Genomic DNA, 25,727 nt, shown 5'->3' on the forward strand with positions numbered 1-25,727 from the left:
TTGCACATTGCCATTACTTTCTCCAGCATTGCATGTGCTCACTGTTTCCCTGTTTGTGTTTTCATGTAGTGTGCATTTAATTAAATGAAGAAACATTACGCTGAGAAGTCAGTACAGGTGTGTATCGTCAGTGTATGCTCCCAGGCACCGTGCAACAGCATCTAGGATTTAAACTAGTTATACTTTTTGTTTTTCTTGGGAAGAATTAAGTTATTAGTTTGTTCTGTCTGTGAGCATGAATGTTTTAATTACCAAGGCATCAATAATGCATGAGGATTAAAGGTGTTGATAAAGCAACTCTGTTTGCTGCAGAATCTGTGGCTGTGGCTCAGGTGAGTCGGGCTGCGCTGTATGTGGCTGCTGCAAGGCGTGTGCTAGAGAACTGGATGGCCAGGAGGCAAGGCAAAGAGGAATCCTTGATGCTGTAAAAGAGATGATACCTTTAGATCTCTTACTGGGTAAGTGATATGAAATTAGGAAGATTACTTTTTTTTTTTTTTTAACTTACTACGATTTTTTATTTCCAGTTGAAGTGTTTTTTTTTTTTTTCATTTGTTTCCTTTGATACTTCTGTTTGTACTCTTTAAATAAATCAGTCTTATTGCTGACTTTTGAAACCTGAGTTGGAATAACAGGTTCGTGTAGAAATAGGTGTTCTTTTCAGTTAATACTTTTGCTTGCATTTTAATTTTTTTTGTGTTGTATGATAAAAACTTTACCATAACTAATGCAGTTCTTTCCTTGCAACTTCTGGACTTACATGGTAATTTTAGTGTAATAGTGTTAAAATGGATAAAATATAACTTATCAGACAGATTTATTTATTGTTACTGTAGAAAAGTGGGATCATTCTGGTAAGTGAAACGTTTCAAATTTTCCTTTACTATAGATACAAGTGTGCCATTTTGACCTGTGTGGTTAGGATACTAAGACTGATCCTACAAAGTTGTTCTTGCCCATTTTTGATAACCTGTGTTTTTCTGTAATCTTATCATTTTTGGAGAGAGGCAAAAGATGGGAAATATAATTTCTTGAAATTAGAATTTTTTGGAGTAGGTATGTTGCCAGGAGTATGGAAATAAATGAAAAATGCGTATGCACATAAGGAACACCACCTTAAGTCTTTCCTTATTCTAAGATCTGTTATAACAGCATTTTTAATATTCTCTGCATTTGCATCTAGGCAGTTACAGATTTTAGGAGATTTTGCTAGGTCCAACTTTTCTTCCTTATTTCTTTATTTTTTTTATATATATTTTTTATATTTATTCTTTCTTCCTCTTTTTTTTAGATTTAAGGTAGAGGCCTTAATCCTGCGTAGAAGTAGTATCTGATATAGAAAAGGAGCGCAAAATAATAATATGCTTAAGTTAAAATATTTGTGCATCTCACCAATTTTTATTTTTATCTTTTTTGAAAAGTAGCCATCGAAAATCTCATGCTATAATTTGAATGTGAGTTTTTTTCCACATAAAAGTTAACTGGAATGTTTCTCTTGATAAGTTATTCTAACACTAAAGATACCCTAATGTTACAGAAGTAGATTTATGCTGTATTGCACTGGCAGTGAATGTAACAACAGCATCTCTGCTTACCAGCTCTATTTTCATGCATGACCAAGGATGAGTTAAGGTTTTTACGTTTACCCCTGCTTTGCTAACTCCTCTCCTAGCAGAATAGGTAGCTCTTGGTCCTGTGTTGGGCTTGGCATAGTTTAAGGTGAGGGCATTGAATTGATTGACTCACATTCGCCTGGAGAAAAGTGACAGTGCTTCAAGGTGCATTCTGTTTTATCTGATGTCAGGGGCACAGTTTATATATGTATATAAAATTGCTACAGTTTCCCAAAGAAACATTGAAGAAAGGCAGTGCAAACAGCAGTTCTGTTCTTGTGTTCATTTAAGGTGATCCACAGCACAAAAGTGCTTATCAGTACCTTTTGAATTCATATTAAATTAGCTAGCTGTTAAAGAAGTCAGGATTTACATACAGATATATTCTGTTAAAGTAATCACATGTTTGTAAGGACAGAGCATATGGCGCTAAAGCATTCTTAACCATGTTTTCAAAACATTTTAAATAGATCAGATATTTTTATAGTTTAAGTGATTTATATTTTAAAATATTAACATTTAATTTTATTATTTTTTATGTTTGTCATTTGTGTTTATGTTTGTTAATAAACCTTTCTGATTTTTTGGGGGGAAATACTGCAATAACTATGATAATAGATAACTAACTATAAATATGTAATATGCCTGATAAAAATAACTATTTCTTTTTTTTAATTACTAAATTTAAAAATTGCTAAATACTAATCAGTAATGCTGAAATTGTGGCAGATTCATGAAAATCAGAAAATTCAGAGAAAAGGCCTAGTACTCTTAAGAAATATTGCTCATCTCTTTTTTTTTTCTTTCTTTCTAAATATTTTGTAAGAGCCATATAAGGGGCAGGTAGGAAGTTTTCTTCAGTTTCCATTTACTAAACTTCCACTGGGGTTTATTACTCTCCTAATATGTAAAACTATCTTTAAAAATTGTTTCATTTTCTTAATGTAGCTGTCCCTGTTCCTGGAGTTAATATTGAAGAACACCTTCAGTTACGGCAAGAAGAAAAGCGGCAGCGTGTAAACAGGAGACATAGATTGGAAGAAGGAAGAGGTAAGTGACTTAATGATGAGAGGCTCGAATAGTCTAAGCAAACTTACTCTGTTTTCTAAGAATGGATATTAACTAATTTTGCTAAGTAGGCTGATAGAGTAATCAAACACAAATCAGAACATAAAAAACTAGCTTATGTTATTTAGCTTTCTTTAGGAAAATTGGGAGAAATCTATGCATTTGTTAATGTGCATTCATTAAAATTTCAATGGTGAAGAGTAGCATTTGGTATTAATATTATATATTCAATTTTCACTTTTGTTGTTTCAAAATGGAATAATAATTATTTACTGTGAATGCTTAAACTGTCTTTATACAGAAAGACTTAAAATGTCTGCAAGCTTGTCCAGTGCTCATTTTCTATAGTATGAATTATTTATTATAAATTATTAATGAATTTTTATACTACATATAAGGCAAAATTGCTTGTTTTGTAAAGTGAAATTTTCTTTATTTGAATAGCCTGAAATGATCCAATACACTGATGAAATTAATCAAAAAACACTTGATCATTTCAAAATTTTACCGATTTTTATATTACCTACCTCAGGAATTATTGCTGACATTCTAAACAAACAGACTGTGTTTAAACAAGTTTTCAGTGCTGTTCTTTTTTAATATATCTCAGAATCTTAATCTGTTAATTAATTGAAGTTGAGAGATTTTAGATTGATAGAACTCGTAATATTTTACCGAAGCATGCTGATGTGGTTGCTAATATTATTCTGCACTGGGGAGAGGAACAGTTTTGTTGAAATTTTATGTTGTTTAACCTTCTGCTGTGTTAGTAATGCTACATTTTGATTCTGTCACTAATTTCTGATTTGTATTTTTTAAAAATAACTCCTTTTAAGATTTAGTTAGTTTTTTTTTTCCTAAGATATAATGTACATTGTGATCAAACTTGTTTTTTAGAGTCCAAGCCAGTGAACCTTGTGGAGCAGCTTTTAGTTTTATTTCATTTGCTTGTAAGAAATTACTAGCATTATCACAAGTAAGGAACAAGGAAAAGAGAGCCTACAGATCTGGAGGATAACAGAATATTTATTTTTCTCTGAATCTTTGCAATTAATTTTAGCTTTGAGGTAGGAAGGAGGAAGCCTTTATTTTTTTCTCTGTCATGCTGGACCTGCGTGCTGCTGTCAAATATTACAGACAGCTAATGACACCAAAGTGTCTCAGAAAGGTAATAGTGACAGAGCCGGAAAGTAAATTTTCAATTGGCGGGAAGGGGAAGAAAAGCAGAGCAAACCGGAGCAGCTCGTCTCTTTGTATGCCATATGTCTCTTAAAAATGTTCTGAATCTAAGTCTCAGATGATCAATATTAGGCACGTGTTGTTATTGTTGGTTTGATAGGTGTAGGGGGCTGTAGTTAAAGTGATGTTGCTGGAGAGCTTGTTGCATGCATCCACGTTATCTGAATCAAAGAGCACTGACATTGCATAGCTCTGTGTATATTGGAGGTAGTGGGTATGTCTAGTTGGAAGAGTGGAGATTAATCTCCTGTTTCAGTTCAGGATGACTTAAGCGATTAAGCTGGGAATATTGTTTCATGAATACGTAGAGAAATCTTCATTTATACAATCAAGTGTTAATCAGATGAAAAAAATGGTGTTTTGTTGCTTCTCTGTCCAAATGCTGTAGTTTTCTATGAATTGGTGGAAAGAACGGCACTGTTCTTGAGAACTAATGTTGCTCTTCTGTTTTCATGAGAGAGAGAGACTGGGAACTTTTAAATATCTATTGGATACTCATTTTGGTGTGCAAAATGTTTTGCAACCTGAAAAAACTTAGTTATACTAATTTTAAAAAAGAATAAGCAGGCTGCTTAGTATACCCAGAAGTTTTAATATTTGTGGATTTTTAACTGAACAAATGCTCACGAGGTGAAATAGCTATTCATCAAGCCAAAGGAAGGTTTTAACCTTTCACTTCTCTGAAAACTTCAGTTGATTGCTTGAAGGCCAGGTTAGCTCCTGTAGGGGCCTTCCTTCAGGTAGGTAGGATTTTGTTAGGATTATGATTTCAGGGTTTTGGGTGTTAAAGTGTGGTATTTGCTATCTTATGCAAGATCAGGGAGAAACAAAGCATGGATAGCTTCTTGTGTAGTAAATAATAGCATCCATCACTGAATGTTGCTGATCACTTTTCAGTTATGTGTAGTGACCTTTATTCAGTACAAATATTCTCTCAGTAGATCTTCAGAGTCTTGTAGACAAGATGACTCTGAAAACTTTGTAAGTGAATATGGGAATATTTCATTCCAAAAACAAAGAAAGCACACAAAAAAGAAACCCCTCACTCCTCTCCTGCTGCATGTGTTGAAATAGGAGTGAGTTGGAGGAAAAAGGTATAAGAGTACCAGTATTGGAAGTAAATTGATTTCCACATTGCAAGTTTCAAGTTGTCTAATTTGTGCTCCTTTAACAGAAAAAAAAAAAGCAGCTTTAATCTTTTTGAAACGTACACTTAGAATGTCTCCAAATTTACTTTTGTTACAGTTACTTACCTCTGTAACAGTGCTGCATTGGAATTAAGGGAGAAATTGAAGGCTATGTCTACAGGTATAATCATTTAACTCCTTTAAGAGGTCTGTTGTGGAGGATGATGAGTATGCTTAACTTCATTTGCATTGTTCAACAAACATAAAGTGTGAATTTCAGCATTTTGGAATGAAAAAGTAGTCATTGGTAGCTGTAATACGAATGGCATAGTTAAATGTTACTGTATTTTCAATCAAGAGCAGTTAACTCCTCATCTTTCAACAGCTTCCAAATCAAAGTAGTCTGCCAGTGTTGTAATGTACAGGGTTTATGTGCTGTTTAGCAGCACAACTTGGAGTGGTTAGTAACTTCAGAAATTTTTGCTGTTTAAACTGAAGGCTTCTTTTTTTTTTTTTTTATTTTTTGTCTCGAAATGACAGCCACAATAGATTAGATGATACTTGCCAGAATAGAGTTGCAATTAATAAATCGTTAGTAAGACTACAATCAGTTGATATTTTTCTTTCACTCAAGAAAGAAGTTTTATTTTAGCAACACATTAGAGCCTTAAAATTAGCAATGGAAAAGTGTTTCAGTCTCCGTTAATACATTTAGTATTTGAAAAAAAAAGTTAAGAGTTCCTTAGCCTTGGTTAAATTCCTCTGGACTTTTCAGTGCAGCAAGTAGTGCAGTATGTTCACTTGGCCAGTTTTGCTTCCTTTTGGTCACGGTGTTAGAGCTGCTTCACTCAGCTTCTAGCTCAGCAGCTGTGGGGCAAGACAAGTGAAGAGGGCTTAAAATCAATTCCACATTTTTAAATCTTGTATATGACCTTTTGAGAAATTTAGAAGCTGTTATGAATACAGATGGCTATGCTAATAGCTGTCTAATATCCCAATATAATGATTGATGGATTTGTATCAGCTTTTCACTGTCTCTTAAAATCTGGTGAGAAGCCGGTGTACAATACTGTACCATACAAATGCTTGCTGTTTTTTTCAAGCTGTTTAGGGGGCTTGATGGGAGTGATGAGAGGTGAATGTAGAAGTAGTTGCAATGTCTTCTTTCCCCTGCTAATGAGAAGTTTTGTATGTTAGGACATTCAGAACATGGTTAGGCTGTTTTTCCATTTCTATCAAACACTGGTTGTCTAGTCTCGAGGATATTAAGTTATGCCTTAATGGACTCATTGCACACGAAGTGTAACAAAGTTTAGATTACCATTTTCTAAGTGAGCTGATCTGGAGAGCTGTCCCTGCATTTTTTTCAGGTTGGGATTTGAAGTAATAGAAGTAGAATTTCAGTTTATTGCTTAAATATTAATCTGTTGCTCGTGGGTTTTTTGTTTGTTTGTTTTGTTTTAGAAGGGTGTGAGAATTTCAAAATAGCTTTTTAAACGAGCTATATTTAAGTAATACACTAAAAGATACAGAAGTAGCTGTTCATATGGTGATTACAAACAGCCTCTTCATTCACTGATATTTCACTACTTTACTCTTGCTCAGCCTGTAATGTAGAACTTTTAGATGATCACTACTGAGATACAGATTTGGTGTTTAACCTAGGTTTTGCCTTTTGATGCCCATACAGAAGGGGAAAATTATTTTCTTTCAATCTTACTCCACTTGGAAGAAAAAGAAATCTGGAAATTGATTGATATTAGTCAAAGCTGTTCTGTAGCGAGACAGTGTTATCTGAGGCTTCATATATTTGAGCAATTTTAGACTTTTCTGAAGTGTAGCTAATTCAGTTATTTCAGCAATTAGTTTTACTGTGGCAGGCTGAGTATCATTTAAATCTGTTTAACTGACATCTGCTCAAGCCACTACAAGCTTGAAATGAGTTTGTCAGTAACACTGTTATTTGCTGAGCATATTCTTATATATTTGCTCAGCATATGTCATTGCTGAGCATATACTTAAATATACAGCAGAACTGTCTATTCATATGCAATAATTTTCATTTAATATTAGTGCAGCTTTTTCCATAAATTTATTTAAGTATTTATGTTGATGCTTTCAGGACCTGGAAGTTTTATTTGTTTCAAAGTTTCTTAAAACAAAAAACTTTGTACTTGTATACATATAAATTGTATCAAACTCATACCTGACTTTCTGTTTCAAGAAAGCTTTCAAGAGAAGGTTGTGTGTTTTTGTCCTTAATTACCAGCAGGTAAGGTTTTGTGAAGTTACATTGTTATACTTGAGTTTATGACTTCTGTCTGAAAGAGGTGATGATTGTTAATTAAGCAAATTTTTAAAATAAAAATCTTTATATTTGTTATTGTTTTAGAACTCAGATTTGCCACAGAGTTAGTGAAAGCAGTTGCTTTATATTTAGTGGTTTAGTTCATCTTATGTTTATACATACAGAAATGCATCTTTCACATTTGTTTAACAATAGGTATACAGTCAAGTATTTAGAAGAGAGAAAGTGCCAAAATTATTATCATAAATGTTACTTCCATCTCATTTTCTCATACCCACCCCAGTTGTCTTGCATGCTTGTATTGGCTAGTCTGCATCTCTTTTTCACCATAAAAAGCCCTAGCAATTTTTCCTCCAGACCTGATTTATACACTTTAACTGTCAGTAGAAAAGAACTGTAAAAACAAAGGAAGATTCCATTTTTGGATATAATCCATTTTTACTTTCAGTGTTCTGAACAGAAGAAGCAAACTGTAGCAGAGGACAGTAAAACAAAAATGAACCTTAGTGTCTGCATCACACAGTGTCAATTTACACAAATGTTTCTGCTGTGATAATAAATTGCCACTCATCATCTGAAAAAAACACAGTTTTAAAGAATTTGCAGTTAACAATTAATATGGCCTCGTAGGATTATTAAGATTGTTTTTTGTTTGTTTGTTTTTTATCTTAAACCTAGAAGTATGGATATCTTAGTATCATAGTAAAATGTGTTCCGCTTTTAACTATTTGTCCTCAGTTTCATTTTTTGAAATAACCTTAAAAGTTTATGTACTGTTGACCTGTTAGATAGGTATTTTTTTTTGTATATTAAACGTTTGTCTCTGTATTTTATTATTTCCTAAAACAGTCTGTTCTTTCTCTTACAAACACTCAAGAAGACAAAAATAGGGATTTACAATGGAAAGCGTCATCCAAACTAGGAGATTCAGTTAGTAAATATGTGCTGAAAAGCTACTGTGTTTGAAAGAACATAAATAAATTGTGAAATCAAACACCAACGAGTGGCAGAAATCAAATTTCTTGTGCAACCTTAATTTATATTGCTTATGTACATACATTATGATACAATTTTTAATGATGTTATTTTGTTGTGTTTTTTTTTTTTCACATAACCTGCTACATTCAGTGCATTGGTCTAAGTAACCATTTGAGATCATTAATTTCAGTCCTCTGTAACTACAGCCAGCCAAATAGCAGTTGTTTAGGGAATGATACTAGAAGAGATCAAAATATGCATAAAACAAATACAAATACAAATCGGATAGAAAACTCTGAGGAAATTCTGCCAAAGTGCTTCGATGGCCTAGAATGCAAAAAAGCACTTAAGTGTGTATACAGAGACTCTGTTATCCCATAGTCAACTGCTTTGTTTAATAAACAAATTCTATTTTTCTAGAAAATAAAATTACTTCTGTTGATTAACAATTTTTGCTTTATGCTTTTAATTCACTGCCAAAGTCCATTTTGAAAGGCCTTGATTCTGCAGGTCCCAGAAAGAAAAGCTAATATTTATAGCTTAGAGATGTTTGATTTGGGAGCTATGGGAAAACATTCTATAAAAACTAAAGGGAGAGAGTGAATAGCATTTTGCATCATACAGCAACTGATTTAAAATAGCAACGTTACAGTTTACTAGTGGCTGTCATTCCTTTAACTCTCTAACCTGAGCTACTAAAATAGCTGAATAATAGGTTATTATTCCCTATGTAAATCTACATTAGAAGCTTCTGGAAGAGTTTTTTGAATGATTTTCTGCATTTTTTAACAAAATAAAGGAAGCATATGGTGTATGGCTGAATCATTCCACCAAAATAATTAATAGCACTTAAACTCTGCTCCCTTTGTACAGGCAACTTTTGATGTAAGTAGAAAGTAGACACAGTCTTCATAAATTGTTCGATTGGTTTGTGTCCTGTGGTGTTATATTCAAGGGAGAGAAGGTTCTTCACAGCACATGACTGAACATTCAGGCATCATAATACAATCAAAATGCAGATATTTCCTATGATATTTATTATCATTACGTTACAGATCTATCATGCATAAAAAGCCAAAAACAATGATAGACATACTCATTCTGTTCCATGGATTGGATACAAATTATTATGAAATGGAGAGATACTGTATTTAACTTTATTTTGGACTTGAGTTCCTCATGTAATTGATGGGAACATATAGGATATAGGAATATCCAGAAGCAAAGCTGCTTTAGTCAGAAGGTTGGACACCTTTACAGAGTCATCGTATTGACTAAGGGAATGAAATTCTGTTGAGGGGCTTGGCTATAGGCAGCAGTGTAGTAGCAGTATGCTGCCATCCTTTTATGCATCCCCAATATTCTTTATCTCCAAAATTTCTAATAATTCTTTTACTTACCCTAACATACTTAGTTTCCTTCTGTCCTTCTGATATTTTCTCTCTTGCCATCTTTGCTCTTAATGCCAAAATACCAAACATTGCGTTCAGGGCTGCATCCAGTCCCCTGGGCTATATGTTATGCAGGCATTTTCTGGAACTTTGGAATTTTTGGAAATTTTTTGTCTAAATTATCTAGAGATCGTGTATTCTGATTACCTACAAATACCTTAGACCCACATACTTCATACCTGCACTCTTTGCAGTCCTTGGATCTTTTTTTGTAACTGTTTTCTAATTCAAGCTTCACTTTTGTTATATTGTCAGGTCCAATCTCTGTTTCTTGGGCTTTTTATTTCATTAGGAACTTCTCAGTAGTAAGCAAGTCCTAGTCTTCCATCACTATCTTTCTTTTTCAACTCCAGTCTGTTTCCTCCTGTTGTTCACCTAGCTTTTCTCAGTATCTTTTGTCCTCCTAACATTCCTAGCTTTCGTAATTTGCCTGTCATTTATCTCTCTCCCCTTTCTTGACTTTTCCTGGTCTGCCTCAGTACCTCCCTTCCAACTTGAAAGAGAGAAAGAGATAGTATTTTTTGTGTGAATTTAAGTACTAGGAGGTGAGATGCTAAGCATAGCAAATGGCCTGGCAGAAGGTAGTCTTTGCCAAAAATGGTAACTGAGAATATGGGGTGGTATTAAGCATCTATTAAACAGAAGCTCGGATTGATAGGAAACTGAGAAGCAGGAAAACAGCAAGACAGTTAGAGGAAGAAGCCTCATGATGAAGGTAAATCAAAAACAAATTATGATTCTTGGTCATAAGGAGAAGTTGGTTCTTAATTAGCAAGTTGACCTATTCTGGTTGAACTGGATAAAGAGACTCCAAGGGTGAACCAAAACCTCCATGGTTGAATGAAACCAAAAATCTATGCTGTATATAAAAGACATAGATGTCTAATGAGGTTTTTAGGCATTATATTAGGTAACACATGTAGGAAATTCAAAGCTGAAAGGAAATGCAGTAATTAATTTTTAACACATTTATAGTTTTTCTTTTTTAAGTCAACTTTAAAAAGTCAACTTTAGTCAACTTCAGTGTGTAAAGTTTCTTCATTTGCAGGTTCCAAAGGCAGGTAGATTTGGCCTAACTTCCACTTAAATTTCTGTTCATACTGTTCCCTATCAGTGAGAGGTCTGATGGTGTAAAGCTGAAGGAAGGACACTTGAGACAATGAGCATTTACCAAAAGTTAGCCTAAATTAATTTGTAAATAAAGATTACCTATGGGAATCTTGGGGAAGAACAGGGAATACTAATTTTCAAAGGTTCATATAATCCACTTAAAATGTGACACAAAGCCTGACTTGGAGGGTTTTTTTAAAGACCATTCATTGACTGGGTCTGGAGACCTGTGGAATGGTGTGGGGTATTTATCAGAATTAGTTGCTCCTTTGCTATGATTTCCATGTGATGTCTGACTTCCAGAAGCAGGAGATGCTTCCAAAGAAATTCTTGATGGCAGACTTAACCTTTAGTAGAAAGGTTAAAAGTAGAGTAGAAAGTACAAATTTAAGCAAAAAATTGCTGTTCCATTATCTACATATAATCAGCTTTGATTAAACTTAATATAGCTATGCATGGGTCTAGATTAAAAATAAAAAATCTGAAGAAAACATTAAATAAATACATTATTGCTTTCTTTAAATATGAATCTTCTCTTGAAGATTTGACTTTTACATAGATGGGAAAGATTCAAAGAATAACTTAAATAGATTGCAAGATTGATAAGTAGATCAGAAAAACAATCATATTTGAATGATTTTACTCATGGAACCGGTTATTTTTGGATTGCTGTTTTCTTTATAATTGATAAATGAATTTTAAATCTGGTAATGATAAGCAGTTGTGTGGCTATGTTCTTTAAATTCAGCACTGATAAGGTGATATTCCAAATTATTGTTTTTGAATGTAATATTGTAGGAAGTAAGACGTGATAATTAATCTTTTATACTATTAAATACAGTAATGTATATTTGCTATCAAATTTTACTCCACTGTGAGTCTGTGTTTCCATTACAGTTCCATTACAGTAGAGTTTCATACTTAAAAATTTAGGTAAAGCTATCACTGTGGGATGTTCACTGTTTCTATGCATACTATTTTGGTCTTATTATAAAGAGATATGAATTTCTTTTCATTGGGGCTTTTTGAATTTAGACAAACAAGATTTATTATATAGTTACTCTTTTTTTGTCATTGCTTTTAATTTGAATTTTGTTTAACACACTGTTTCCATTTTGTGAGCTTTCCTATGCATGTGCAAAATGTTTCTCCTCAGGCCCCCTTGTATTTCCTGGTCCTATTTTTATGAACCATCGAGAACAGGCTCTAGCCAGAATCAGACCCCATCCAGCACAGCTAAAGCATAAACGGGACAAGCACAAAGGTATTTGGACTTCCTTTTCAGCTAGGGTGGAAATAAGCCGATCCTCCCACCTCACCTCTTCCATGCACTGAATCTGTCTTTTCAAAGAAATGCACAAAATGGCTTCTGCCTTTCTTCTTGTTAGTATTTTGTTACCTGAGGAGAAAGAGAACGCATTTACATGTTGACTTTTTATTTTTTTAAGTGTAAATGTTTGGTAGTCTGCATTATCTTTGTTTTCCTTTCCCTCTGCTTTTTTTCTTAGTTGAAAAATGCATTGCTTTCCTTTGTCTTCTCATTTCTAAGGTTGTCTCATTTCTAAGGTTCTTTCATTTGTAGGAAACTTTCACACCTTCTAGTGACTCAGCTGTGACATTAGTACTGTTAGTGTTTTTGTTTGTTTTTGAACTTCTGTGCAGTGTATCTGGGGTGATTCCTTTAACATAAATTCTATACTTGCTAATTCTGGCATAAAAGTTTTTCATAGGTATGTTGTCTATTAAAAAACCTTTTTTAAAGAAAGCAAATATTTAAAATAATGTAAATAACACTTTTTTTTTTGCTAGCTTTGAATGGGGAACGTATAGATCATAGTACAGTTTTTACATTGCAATATTCATGAACTGAACAGTTCTTTTTCAGAATGTAAGGAGTTACCTTTGATATTTCTGAAACTTTGGTATGTCTGGAAAGCCAACTCAGTAAACATTTAATTTCAAAGTGTGTAATGTGTTTAGGTGTAAATGATTTTTATTTTTTTTTTGAAGAAATACTATATTACTAAAAATTTCAGCTGCAAAGACTATAGTTGAACTGTATCAAATTTGATCAGTCTGTATCTGTGTATAGATGTGTGTACGTATGTATTTATAAAGGAAGGATACGTTTGTAAAATGCAGATTACAGACCTGATCAAAGTAATCAGAAAGCTCTAAAATGGTGTGGGCCCAGAATGTTTCAACATTTTTAAAGAATAGCTAAAAAAATTTTGAAAAGAATTGTTAGAATGGCTTTCAAGTTGAATTCATGCAAGTTAGTGATTTGTATTTGGCATGTATAGAAACAAATCGTATGACAATTTGAAGACTTCTGGGATATGATTTCAGTGGGGAAGAGGGGTGATAGGCCTACCTAGTTGTGAACATACCAGATAATGAAATTATCTCAAGTTTTTTTTAGGGGAATGAAAACAGAATCTGGTCCTTTGTTTTTGCATAGTATCTTCCTAGTCTCCCTGGATAACATATCATCTGCACTTTACCACTTAAATAAAATCTATCATAATCTCCCTGGGAGAGATTTCATGCTGAAAGGCAAATCATACAAAACCTGAGTGCTGTCATTTGAGTGACACTTGGCTGATAACCAATTTTCTTGAACTGGGTACTTCTGCTAGGTATATTGCATGCAAGCCCATGACCCTATAGGAAAGTGCATGAAGAAGTATGTTCATGCTGCCTACCTCTTATTTTTTGGCATGTGTTAGTAGTTGGAGCTCTCTTTAGCTCTGAGTAGCTACATCAAATATTTCCTTATAAGAGGTACATGCACTAGTCCAGTTTGAGGTTAACATTTATTTCTTGGAGTGTGTTAGCACACACAATGCAAAAGTCTGCATTGTGCTGAAGAATTTTGTTAGATACACTCTGTGTACCGACCATTTATTTTTCCTTAAGGAAGGCCATATGTAAAGAAATTCTGTTTCTTTTAGTGTGTTTTTTTTTGTTTGTTTGTTTTTTTTTTTTGTTTGTTTTTTTCCTGTCTCATACTAAACAGATCAGGAAGATTTGTCTTGTGTAATGTCTTTAGAAACAAATGCTGAGAACCCTTCTCTGCCACAGAAGATGGCTTCCAGAAAGAAGGCCATAAATTCCACTAGAAACTAGAAATACCCTCGTAACAAAGGAAAACTGGTGAAGTGGGTTGCTATCAAATAAGGGGTGAGGTGAAAGTCATGGAAAGAATAAGAAATATACCTCATTTTAAGACATTCTTCATCTGCTTCTCTTACTATATGCAGAAGATAAAATCAATAATCTCAAGCAATCTGAGGCAGGGATGTTGACTTCAGGAAAAGGACACTCCAACATTGAAATGGGTATGCTCTTTTGTCTCCTTTTTGAATGTGATATTTTCCAAGATAGCATTCTTACTTCAGGTGTTTCTGGTAAGGTAGTCTTTTAACAATTTACATCAGTCAGACCTTCAAGATCTTCTTGCAGGGAAAATGCATTTCAGCTGGTAACATTGTTGAGGCAAGGACTAGACTTGCAGATACCTGTTCCTGCTTCGCAGTCTTCAGCTGCTTATCTTCTCCTGATAATGATATTTATTTAAACTTGAATGGGAACAGCTGCTTCAAGGACGACAGTTGTGATCTAATTTAAAAGCTTGTACATCGTACATTGGTATATTATCAAATCTACATGGCTTTTATTTGTGGAATTATTGTGTTGAATTCTTCGGTTGAAAACTCCTTTAACTTTATCATGAATAGCCATTATCTGGAAAGCTTGCCACTGTCATCCACTCATTTCACATTTATAGGGTCTGCATATAAAGATCTTTCTTATTATAAAAAATATGTATTTAACATAATCCTAATCATTCTAATTTGTGTCTGCGTCTTCATCACAAATAGAAAGGAGAAGGCACCACCTTCTTTGGTAATCATGGAGTGCTTTGAAACTAAGAAGACAAATCAGCTTGTCCTTCATCCTCATTCTGTAACAAGATAGTGACTTCCCAGTCCATATTTCCAGTCCCAGGGGACTTTATCATTGTGGATCTTGAGTAAACAAGATTAAAGTCTGCAGAAGTCTGTACATTTTTCAACTATAGAAATCAGCTGAGTGGAAATTAAAAACAAAGTAAGCTCCTTGAGTCAGTTAAGGTTCTGTAGCAAACACTGCCTTTTTCCTGTATTTTGTAGTAGTGGTAATAAAATATATATATATATAATCCAAAGAATATGAAAACAAATACCAGAAGGACAAAGGTTAGAAGAAGCTGAAATTGTAGGGATGGAACAAGTTATATAACAATGATTTTGTAAATGCTAATCCAAAATTAGTGTGTTCAAGAAAATTTATGTTCTACTTTTTAACTTTAAGGGTAAGGGAAAGAGAGTTTGAAGCACTTACCAGAGAAAAACACTTAACAAAACCTGCTTGCCAATACTGGTACAAAAATTTTGGATAGAGTTGTTGCTATTGAGTTTGTAATTAGAATGCAAATACATTACCACATTATCATACTTGTCATGCACTTGAGATTCTGCAAGGAAGATCTCACCCAAGCTCTGTAGCCACCTCTCAAGCATTCAGTAGACTTGCTTATTTTTCTCCCCTTGTAGGAGGAATGATTTTTACAACCAGAGTGTGTTTCCTTTCCCTCCTGTACCTCCTGCACTGTAGCTATAATATTGCTTACTGATATTTCAGCTGCAGTGTGTGATGGGCAGTCAAGCTGCAGTCACAGGCTGCTTTGTTCAAGTAATGTGGTGTATAGAGCCTATAGATACTAAAGCATTGAGACCATCCCATGAGGATTGAACATCACAAATACTAAACAGTAACTTGACTGATAGGCATTATTTGGGTGATCTCTGCTGAACTTAAATAAAGAAACGTTGACAAATGGTGTGGTATTATTAAAAGACAGTTATTCTATGAAATTTTTATGTTGACAAGTATGTAGAATTAAAGCTTTTCATCTGTGGGGAGAAGAACCATGTTTAACAACCTTGGAAGCGCTTTGTCCCTCCTCTAGAAATGGTCCGTGAGAAAAAAGCAAATATCATCACCCTTCCTGCAGCAGCAGGAGACCAACAAAATGGGCCTCAGGTCTGGGCCCAGGTTCAGTGATGCCATTTTGTAAAATATTTTTTTTCTCCAGAAGAACTCTCATCTATAGCTCATGACTTCACTTGCTGCTAGAACTGAATGAGTTTTTTCTTTGTTGCTGGAAAACAGTGGAGAGCTGTTTTTATTTTGTTTGGTTGGTTTTGTGGTAGCAATATTAACCAGGAGAGCTTTTGAGCACAGGGGAAAAGATTGTCTTCAGAAACTCATTTCCCTAAGGAAAGGGGAGTTGAAGGGTGTTTTTGTGTGTTGTTAATAGTTATACCAGTTAGCACACTTTTCTTCCCTAAGTGTGAAAGGTATCCAAGTTGAAAAAACATCATTGTGAAGCTGTTCGTAGCACCCACCCCTCAGTGATGACAGCAGGAAGCATTTTTGAGCTTTCCCCCAGTGCTTTCTTCTCTTTCATAGAGTTGAAAGAGACAAAGTGGAAGTCCAGTTGGATAACACTGAAAGTAGTAACTTTCTTGCTTGAAGAGCAATCTCTGCTTCATTAGTGTTCCTTTCTGTGCTTTCCCCTTCAGGTTGCTTTGGTATTACTTCTAATGAAATGAGTATGTGCACAATTGTTTGAAGAAAAGCAAGCATGTGTCGCCACAGTTACATTTGTTCAAGAAACATCCCATTCCTGCATTCTTAAAGACTTTGACAAGTTAGCTTTGGAACTCAAAAGTCTCAACTCTGTAAATCTTTTTCCTTTAAAATAAATCTGTTTCTTGGATAAGGAAATGCAGAAAATTATTTTCATGTCAATGTTCTTTTCTCTACATCATACACAATAGTATTTAGCATTTCCTTATGCATAATATGGTATCATTTTATGCTGTGTGTCTAGTTAGTTTCATTTTGGGAAGCACATACAGCCCCATCACATACATAGTAGACATGTGCCTTCCTGGCAGTTGACTGTTGCAAAGTGCATTTGCACAGTGGGAGAGCTTATATTTGTCAGCATAGCCATCAGTGGTGGAGGAGGAGAGACAAGGGGCCACAGGTGACCTTCAAGAACAATTCACATTGCTCTGTTAGAAAAGTATGTGTGAAAGAGGGAAGCAGTAAGTAGGCTGCTTCCTGAATAAAATATTATGGCAGCAATATTAGCCCTTAGAACCATCTATTGATTCCTTTGTCATATACAGTTTAATACAGAAGTTGGTATAAAAAGTTGGTAGGTTTTGAGAAGTAGCCAAATTACTAACTGAAATAGTAGAAGCATGTTAAAGCAGAATTATATGACTAGAAAAAAATACATGTTTTTTCAGGTGTGGGTTTTTGTTTTGTTTTGTTTTGTTTTGTTTTTGGTAAATAGTCTCTTTGGTTTTGTTTTTTTTTTTCTTCCAAATAAGAAAAGTTTTGTTATTTAGTTATATATTTATTTATTTTGTGATGTGTTGAAGTTACTTCGAAAGATTTGCAAGGTTTTTTTTTTTACTATGCATTTATTAAGTATTTACTATGTGTACATAGTAAATAACGAATGCTCAGAGTCCAGACTTCCACTAACAGTTGTTCAGGAAAGCATATAGAAACTTTTAATGCAGATCTGAATTAACAACACATCAAGTGCTTTCAGCAGCAGTTGTTTCTCTGTATGAATTTTGTTAATAAGGTAGTAATAATTGGTCAGAATTATCACAGAGGCAATGTAGGATCTCTTGGGTGCACTTATCCCTTTTCTCCTCGTTCACGGTGCTAGAGAAACCTCTAGTTTAAAAGGATTTTATAACAGTAGTTAAAGGTGTGTTTACTTGGCCCACTTTGGTAATGTGTGTATGCTGCAGTCATATATGGCATTGGTCATTACAAAAATGCACTTTATTCAGAGCTTTTGTTGCCAGCTTCCTTCACAGGTATAAGTGTCTCAGTGGTGCTGAGCATGTTCTCTTTCTCTGTTTCCTGCTGGTGTTACAAAACCACCTTCCTTTGTGACCTTGTGACAATGTAGTTTAATTACAGTCTAGTTAACAGACTTAAACATCTTTTTCCCAAGATAGTGGCTTTCAAGAAGTTGATAAATAATACACTTATTTGTCACTTCCGTACCGTTATTTGATAAAAGTGCTGTTTGATTATAGGAACCAATAATGCACTGCATACTTAATAACAGAAAGCAGAGAAATGTCTAAAATTCATCATAGACCAGAAACAGACATGGTGGTAGTGAGTCTATCAGTGTTGTTAGAGATTAATTGTGTAACTAATTGTTAGTTATGTAAAGCAGGGCCAAGTTGGAGTCAGGTAAAATCCTTAACAAGTAGAGATTGAATGAGCCAGACTAGGCTATACCTGTTGTGTTCAAGTACAGTGCTTTCTGTGTAATTGATAGTTATTTCCTTGAAGAACAGAAGTGATGGTTATTAAGCAAAACTTCTGAAGTTATTGCACTTTCCTGTTTTGCTCATCGTTTTTTTCTCCTCTTCAGAAGTTTCTGCTTTAGAGGATGTGCTGTTTTCCTTTTGTGTGTGTAACTTTGATGCAGTAGATTGTTCGGGAGTAGAGCTTCTGTCATCTTTCAGATGATTCCTTGTTCCTAATTCCTTTGATTACTTGTTTTGAGCTCTTTCTCTCACTATTCTGTGAGTTCCTTCTCCTACCTTACAAATGGCAGGGTGGGGATTATTGACTATTCTTGTTCCTCCTCCTAACATAACATTTTTGGAAGATATGATATATAATTACAAGTTTTGTTTATAGACGGAAGTGGAGAAAGAGGTGAGAAGGATGCAAGCAAAATCACAACCTATCCACCAGGGGCTGTCCGCTTTGACTGTGAACTGCGAGCTGTACAAGTCAGTTGTGGATTTCACCATTCAGGTAAAAATAAATAAATATGAATTATAGTATAGATTCCTTCCCTCCCTTCCTTTTTTCCTTCTTTCCTCCCTTCCTTCCTTTTTGAAGTTTGAAAAAGGTTGCACTATCATTTTGTAGTATACTACATTGTCCTTCAACAGTGCAAGACACCACAGAAATACCATATATGGAATTGTATCAGAGTTTTTAAGCAATTTTTGAGCCATTTGGTAACAACTGCATGGCACAGCTGTATCCCTGTGTAGAGATGCTAGCTGTGATATGTTGTGGAAGAAGGTATAGATCTTATGGTGTTCCAGTAACAATTGGTAAATATTCTGCCTAGAAAGACTAACCAGCAGTGGTGCAGTACACTGTTAACACATACATATCTCAGGAAAAATATTGTTCTTTTTTGTTTGTTTTCAGTGGTTTTGATGGAGAATGGTGATGTTTACACATTTGGATATGGGCAGCATGGGCAACTTGGACATGGTGATGTTAATTCCAGGTAAGCTGGTAATCGCAAGGCATGGCTGTGTATTGCTGTTCTGCTGTATAAAAAGTGGCTAAATTTCTCTGTAGCTAGGAAATGAGAAAACTCATATATTTTCCCAGTTAGGTACTGCACTTGCTCCCCATAAGCCCGTTGGGTAGATCCATTGTTAGTAGTAACCATACTGTTGTACTGTGTAGGTAACATGTTCCATATGTGAAGGCTTGTGTGTGTAGTTATCCGTATAGCTTTGATAATTGGGTTGTAAATGCTTCTGTCTCTTTATTTCTCTGTCCATATATAAGGGAATAATGTTGAAATCTCCTTAAGGTATCGTTATTTCTGGAAAATATTGCATATGCAATAATTAAAGTACTATGAGGTTATAAACTGAGATTAACCTATTTCTGTTACATTACTGGCAGTAGTTTGCTTCTGACTCTTTGTTTTTAAATAGTTTCCAAAATTAAATCACAAAGTTTGAGTCTCAGCTGCATGTTGTTGGCACTTACTTTCCAGGTCCGCATGAGAGTGACGTGTTTTTTGTGGTCAGTGGAAATAGAGAAGTCAACAGAGTCTGGAGAACTATCTGACTAACCAGCTGCCACTTACCTAATTCAGATATATTGAGTAGCTCTGTAAAATATATTGCCTTGATCTCCATTGACTATAGTGAGAACACAGACAACTAAATACAGGTGTCTCTAATGGGAAGCTGAATCTCACTCTTAGTATCTCGTCTGCTTATTGAAGTAGATAATCAATGTTTTGCAGTAAGAGGAAATACAATAGTGTTGTTCTTTGGGTGTGCCCATGTACCATATGTGTGTAAGATGGGGTTTTTTAATAGTAGGGATCATTGAGGCTTTGGGTATGTCCAGTAATGCCCAATATCCTTACATAAAAGGCATAAAGAGGGAGCATCCATGACTTGTCTTCAGTTCTGTTGTTTCTTTTGTAACAGTGAAATAAAAATTGCTTCAACATCTATCCTCCTAATCTCTTGCAAGACTTCCAAATAGTCTCTTTTGTCAAGTTTCTGAAGAAATCATCTTCTTCTTAAATCTTTCATTGCATTCACTATACAAAGGGAGAGAGGGAAGGAAGAACGAAAGTTAATAGGAAACATTACTTTGCATTGGCTGCTGTGCCAAATGGTAGTCTCTAAACTGTTACACTTACCCAGTCTGCATTAGACTGGTGAATGCTGTCCCTGTTTCTGTCTGTAATAGGGCCACGTGACAGTAGTCTTTTTCATTCCTGGAAATTCATGGATACTGGAAGCTGCAACTGCTTTAGCAGGCAGTTCAAGTCACTCCTAGGATAAGGCTAGTTGTTCTTTGAAGAGATACAAAAAGCAGTGGCGTTTGTACTGGTAACTTACTGTCTCCCATTTCCAACTTAAATGAAATTGCTTGGGTTTTTTTTTTTTGAAGGCATCAGGGCTATCTGCACTATTTGTCAGAATTCCAGGCAGTAAACGCCGCATCTGTTGCTTATTTAGACAGAAACTGGATGGAGACCAAATGAGATCCTAGAAGAGAACGTGAAACATCCTGTGTGAAAAGATAGTGCCTGACCAGTCCTAGAAGCTGAGGAGCAGCTTGGCACTGACCTTTGTATCATTCCACAGCAGATCCTAGACAGTGTCTGAAAAAAGCCTTGAAGAAATTTGGAAAATGTCCTGTGCATGAGAACTGGCTGTAGTACTATATTGCTGTTTAGCACCATCATTCAGATGATGATTTCCTCATTGATGTACTTCTTTTTCCAGCTTTGAGTAGAGATCACTCCTCTGTCCTCACAGTAAGGGACTCAGAGAAGGAAACAGGGAATCCTTATGCAGAGTTCCACCTCAGTTGGGACGCAGTGGTGCTGAGATGGCCAGCTCCAGCCAGGTCAGTGGTATGTCAGTCATGCAGTGTGTCACATTGCCTGTATTGACCTCAGGAAGACCATTGTCTTCTGAATCCAGGAACTGATGATCTTCTGTGTTTCCAGGAGAGGGAAGAAAAAAAAAAAAAGAGGAGATACTGTTTAGGCAGCCTAGCTAATACATGGTGGCCCCTGAAATCAAGAACCGACAGGACAAATGCAACAACTCTCATTTTCATGTGAGGGAACCATCTTCATTACCAGATGATGTAATGATTGAAGTTTCTGGGCAGCAAGTGATGACTTATCCTTTCAGAGACTTCTGTCTTTCACTGTAAAGAAATTCTTGAAAGTAGTGAGTCTTGAAAATGCTTATCTATTTTGAATTCCGCACAACTGTCTAGACATGTCTTATTCCTTAATTAAGGGGATTCTGGACTCCTCGTTTAGACAGTGATAAGCACCACAAATTCTTTGTACTACTCCAGAAAGAATAAGGCATGTTACATGCCCTAAAAAGACTTCAGACTATTATTTTCTGTGTTCACAAGCAAACAAACCAGCAGATGAACAGGATGACATGATTCTCAATAAACCATTGACAGAACTGAAATGGTGTGAACAAGCAATATGCACAGGATGATGATGTTTTTTCTTCAGCAAAGGCTTTAGTCACTCACAGATGGACGACATACAAAAGCAAGTGATCTGGTTCCTGGGAGACCATTTTTTCCATATCAGTATGCTGGAGCTGTTAAACTAGTCTGCATAGGCTTTCTGCTGTAAAAGCCACAGCAGTAGATGTTGATGAGATATTTGCTACGTGAAGGATTTGACATCCCCTGCTCTTCAAACTAGATGCTGAATGGGTGGATAGAAACTCAGTGGAAGCAAGAAACACATCGCGGTATCTAGTATTGGTTAAAAATTGTGCATCTTGTGTTTGCATAAGCAAGGAACTGTGCCTTGGTGATGCTTTTCTCAAGAAAGTGTGACTTAAAACTTCAGGATCTTTCTGTTAGTGTTCAAAGTTTGCTTGCATTTCTTGTACCTGCTGTTGCTTTCAGCACTTGGCAGTCAAGCTCCAAAAATGGAACCACTGAAGTAGAACAACATGATGTATCTTTGCTTCCAAAGGGTCAACAATGACATGGAAGAAATACTTGAGCATGGACAGTCAAATATGTTCTATGAGAAGACAAAGGGTAAAGACTACTCTATTATCTCTACAACAAAACGTGTCCCGTAAGACTATTTCTAGGTGCATTGTCCAATTATTTTACTTCAGTTGTGGACTGCCGGTCTTACTTACATCTTTTCACCAAGCTTCCATTTACATCTAAAATCTGAAGATCTCCACTTTGTTTATTTTTTTAACCCCTGTACTGTCCAGCTCTGCCTGCAATTTACAGTCGTTTTCTTTTGACACAGTACACAGTAACAAATAGCCCATGGTGAACCTGATCTTACAGCACCACGGTCAGCAGCCCCATGTGAAATGTTGTGCACCTGCCAGCCAGCTATCGGCTGGGCATCTACCATGGACAGGCACCTATTGCGGGACATCTTGTTGAAGATCACATCACATCTCCTGCCAGACATGCTTATCCTTCAGGACAGAGGAGGGTTTCACTGTGGGTAGCCTAAATTGTATCTGGACTTCTTGTAGGATCCTGAGTTAGCTAATGCGTGTGTATCTGCTGCTTTTCATTCAGCAATCTTCAGTTTTCCCAAGGGATCTCAGGTTGCTATGTGTATAGCTGAGTTTGGTCTGTGATTGATCTCTGTCAAGTGCCTGTGTCTCATCCAGAAGCCAGAGAAACTGTGATTTTGACACAGTGTCCTTCAAATCCTTCTGAGAAGAATACTTCTCAAATGCAGAATGTGTGCTTGTCAAAACTTTGCCCAAAGGGCCTCTTAGATTCTTAAGGGTCTACATTGTTTTTCTATGCTGAGTTTCAGTGGATAGGAAAATACTTGTATCAGTTTTCACATTCCATATAAGGCAGTCTACCCTGTTTATTGTATTTTTCCAAATTCCTCCTAGTTTTATGAAGCAAAAAATATTACTCTTATGCAGTTTTACTGTATTTTTTGACGTGGTTAAGTGTCTTTTTTACAATTCATTTTCATAGTAGGTGTGCTGTGGTTAGCCATTCCAAAATTGGGTGATCTTAAGAAAAGGGCTAACAAGTATAACATGCTACATCTGTCTACTTTAGTTGCTTGTTCATTTTTGCTCTGCTGTTACTAAGCATATATCATACTCAACTTTCAGGTAATATAGCTGATAGATGGAGTAAGATTTGTGTTTGTTTTTTTTTTAATGTAAATTGTTGTATTTATTTGTCAGAGTAGACATCATAGTGGTGAGATTAGAGAGCTAATACTGCTTTCTGGCCATCTGTACAAAAAGAAATTGTGAAAATTTTTCACTCTAAGTGTTTTTTTCATTAGTTTTTAATTATGTTTTTTTTCTGCTTCGGTATCTTTTTGAGCTCTCATAAAGTTAATGGAGGTTGAACAATGTCTCAGTAATGTTCCGTCTGTTTTTAAAATATTTCATCATTGCTGCTGCCAAACTTAGCTTTGTATGTGTATTATCTTACTAGTGTCCAAACCCTTGTGCTTTTAGGCCAACAAAGACTTACAAATTTATTAATGTCATGTTTTGTGTCTTCTACCAAATTCTGTGCTGCTCTTCAGTCTATCCATTTCCCTCACAGTCACCCACTTCAAGCAAACGTTCTCCACAAAGGAATCACTTCTTTCTGTATGTGTTCCCTCTCAGGTCGTTATTCTGTCTTCATACTATATTCCTCTGTTCCACATTTCTATGTGTCCACATCTTCCCTTCTCTTACCCTTTAGAACATACTCTTCTTCCTCCTACTTTTTTGCCTTCAGTGTAGCTAAAAGCAGAACACACAGGTAACCCCTCTTTTTGCACATCAGCTGCTAAAGAACTGCTAGGTAAATGTGGGCTGACACTTCTTTATTCCAACATAAAACAATCTATTCTTATTTCATTAGATTAACTTATTTTTGAAAGTGCATACAAGTAAGTATATATAGTGCTCCTATTCTCTAGGGTCAGAGTTCCCAGACATGGAGTTATTCTGGAGTCACTTGTTCATCAAATACACAGTCCAAAATAATTTTGAAGTGTAGGTAGTCATTCGTTATAGGACTCAGATTTTGGTACAGTTCTTATAGTCTCCTGTTCATTTTATTGTGATTTATGTAAAAATTTTAGTTGTAGTGTTTCGTAGTTCTTTCTTTTTGTCTCTCTTGCTCTTTCTATTCTGAGTCATCACTGCAATCTTTCTTTCTTTGCTTCTTGCTCATGCTGCTGTTTTTTTTCATTTATTTTGTTAAAATGGTAAATTGATTTTCTTATACCTGTCCATATTTGGGAGGCATAAATATTACACTTGTCCAGATCGTTATACAGGAAAACATTTGGGGGAGGATTGTTCTTTCTCAATTCTGTGAATTTAATGGAGAACAGGTTTTTAATTCCTTATTAGAAAGTTACTGGAGGTAGGTGGACCCTCGCTTTCTTTTATGGTTCTGTAGACAGCTAACTCAGGAGGGCCACAGCAGTATTGCTTCTGGTCATTGTACTAGAGTACCAACCACATAAGGCTTTGATCACTTCATCAATTAAACAATTTTGTTAAGTACATAATCAACATCCTCGCTACAGATTTTTTTTTAATGCTACCATTCATTGCTCTATATTTTGTATGCCTATACACACACACATATTTATTACTGTACCTACTGTAACAGAAATGTAATCCTACAATAATATAATTACCCATTTTTATTCAATAGCAATTCCTGAGTTTAGTTGAAAAAGGTACTTGATCTGGTTCCCTGTAACAAGAAGGTATAAACTCAAATATCTGGTACAATTTTTCAAGCTTCTGTTCATTTAATAAGTAAGATGTTGCTTCACATAAGTAAGATGTTGCTTGGCAGATGTTCCGTATAGTATCTGAACATAATGAATGTATTTCAGTTAGTGAAATCATAGTAATACTAGTATATACGTTATATGTTGCATAAGCATGTAATGATACAAAATTAATTTATTTTTGATATAGGGGATGTCCTACTTTGGTGCAAGCATTACCAGGTCCTAGTACACAAGTTACTGCTGGAAGCAACCATACAGCTATTCTCTTAACGGATGGCCAGGTTTTCACATTTGGAAGTTTCTCAGTAAGGAAATAATAACGTTTATTTATGGGAATAAACTGGTAATCAATGTATTGCTCAAAGGCCTTTCAAAATTGTTCAATTATATTGCAAGCATAGAACAACTCACGGATTCTGCATGTCTTTTTATGTCTGTGTCTCATGTTTAAAAATGGGACCTCTAATATTGTTGTGTTTATAAAAGCATGGTACCAGGGATTCTTGGCAGTTTTGAGGTGGAACAGTTTTCTCAAACGCTTTATTGTTACAAGCTCCATTGCAAATAAGTATCTATTGGATATTCTATTACCTGCATTAGTTGGAAAAGTAACAGGGTCACCTTTTCTTCCATAGAAAT

At 35.2% G+C, this 25,727-nt stretch overlaps 1 protein-coding gene across 11 annotated transcripts in view; it reads left to right on the plus strand.

Moving 5' to 3' along the window:
- Nucleotides 1-25,727, plus strand: part of MYCBP2 (MYC binding protein 2) — a 193,244-nt gene that overhangs the window by 55,916 nt on the left and 111,601 nt on the right. For all 11 annotated transcript variants that reach the window (XM_032183624.1, XM_032183633.1, XM_032183660.1 and 8 more), the window contains exons 16-21: nt 313-458; nt 2,562-2,663; nt 12,051-12,158; nt 18,695-18,814; nt 19,223-19,304; nt 25,276-25,393. In XM_032183624.1, the coding sequence (XP_032039515.1) occupies nt 313-458; nt 2,562-2,663; nt 12,051-12,158; nt 18,695-18,814; nt 19,223-19,304; nt 25,276-25,393 (676 nt within the window). The remainder of the gene's footprint in view (nt 1-312; nt 459-2,561; nt 2,664-12,050; nt 12,159-18,694; nt 18,815-19,222; nt 19,305-25,275; nt 25,394-25,727) is intronic.

This window comes from Aythya fuligula, chromosome 1 (genome assembly GCF_009819795.1).
Source record: "Aythya fuligula isolate bAytFul2 chromosome 1, bAytFul2.pri, whole genome shotgun sequence".
NCBI classification, from domain to species: Eukaryota; Metazoa; Chordata; class Aves; order Anseriformes; family Anatidae; genus Aythya; species Aythya fuligula.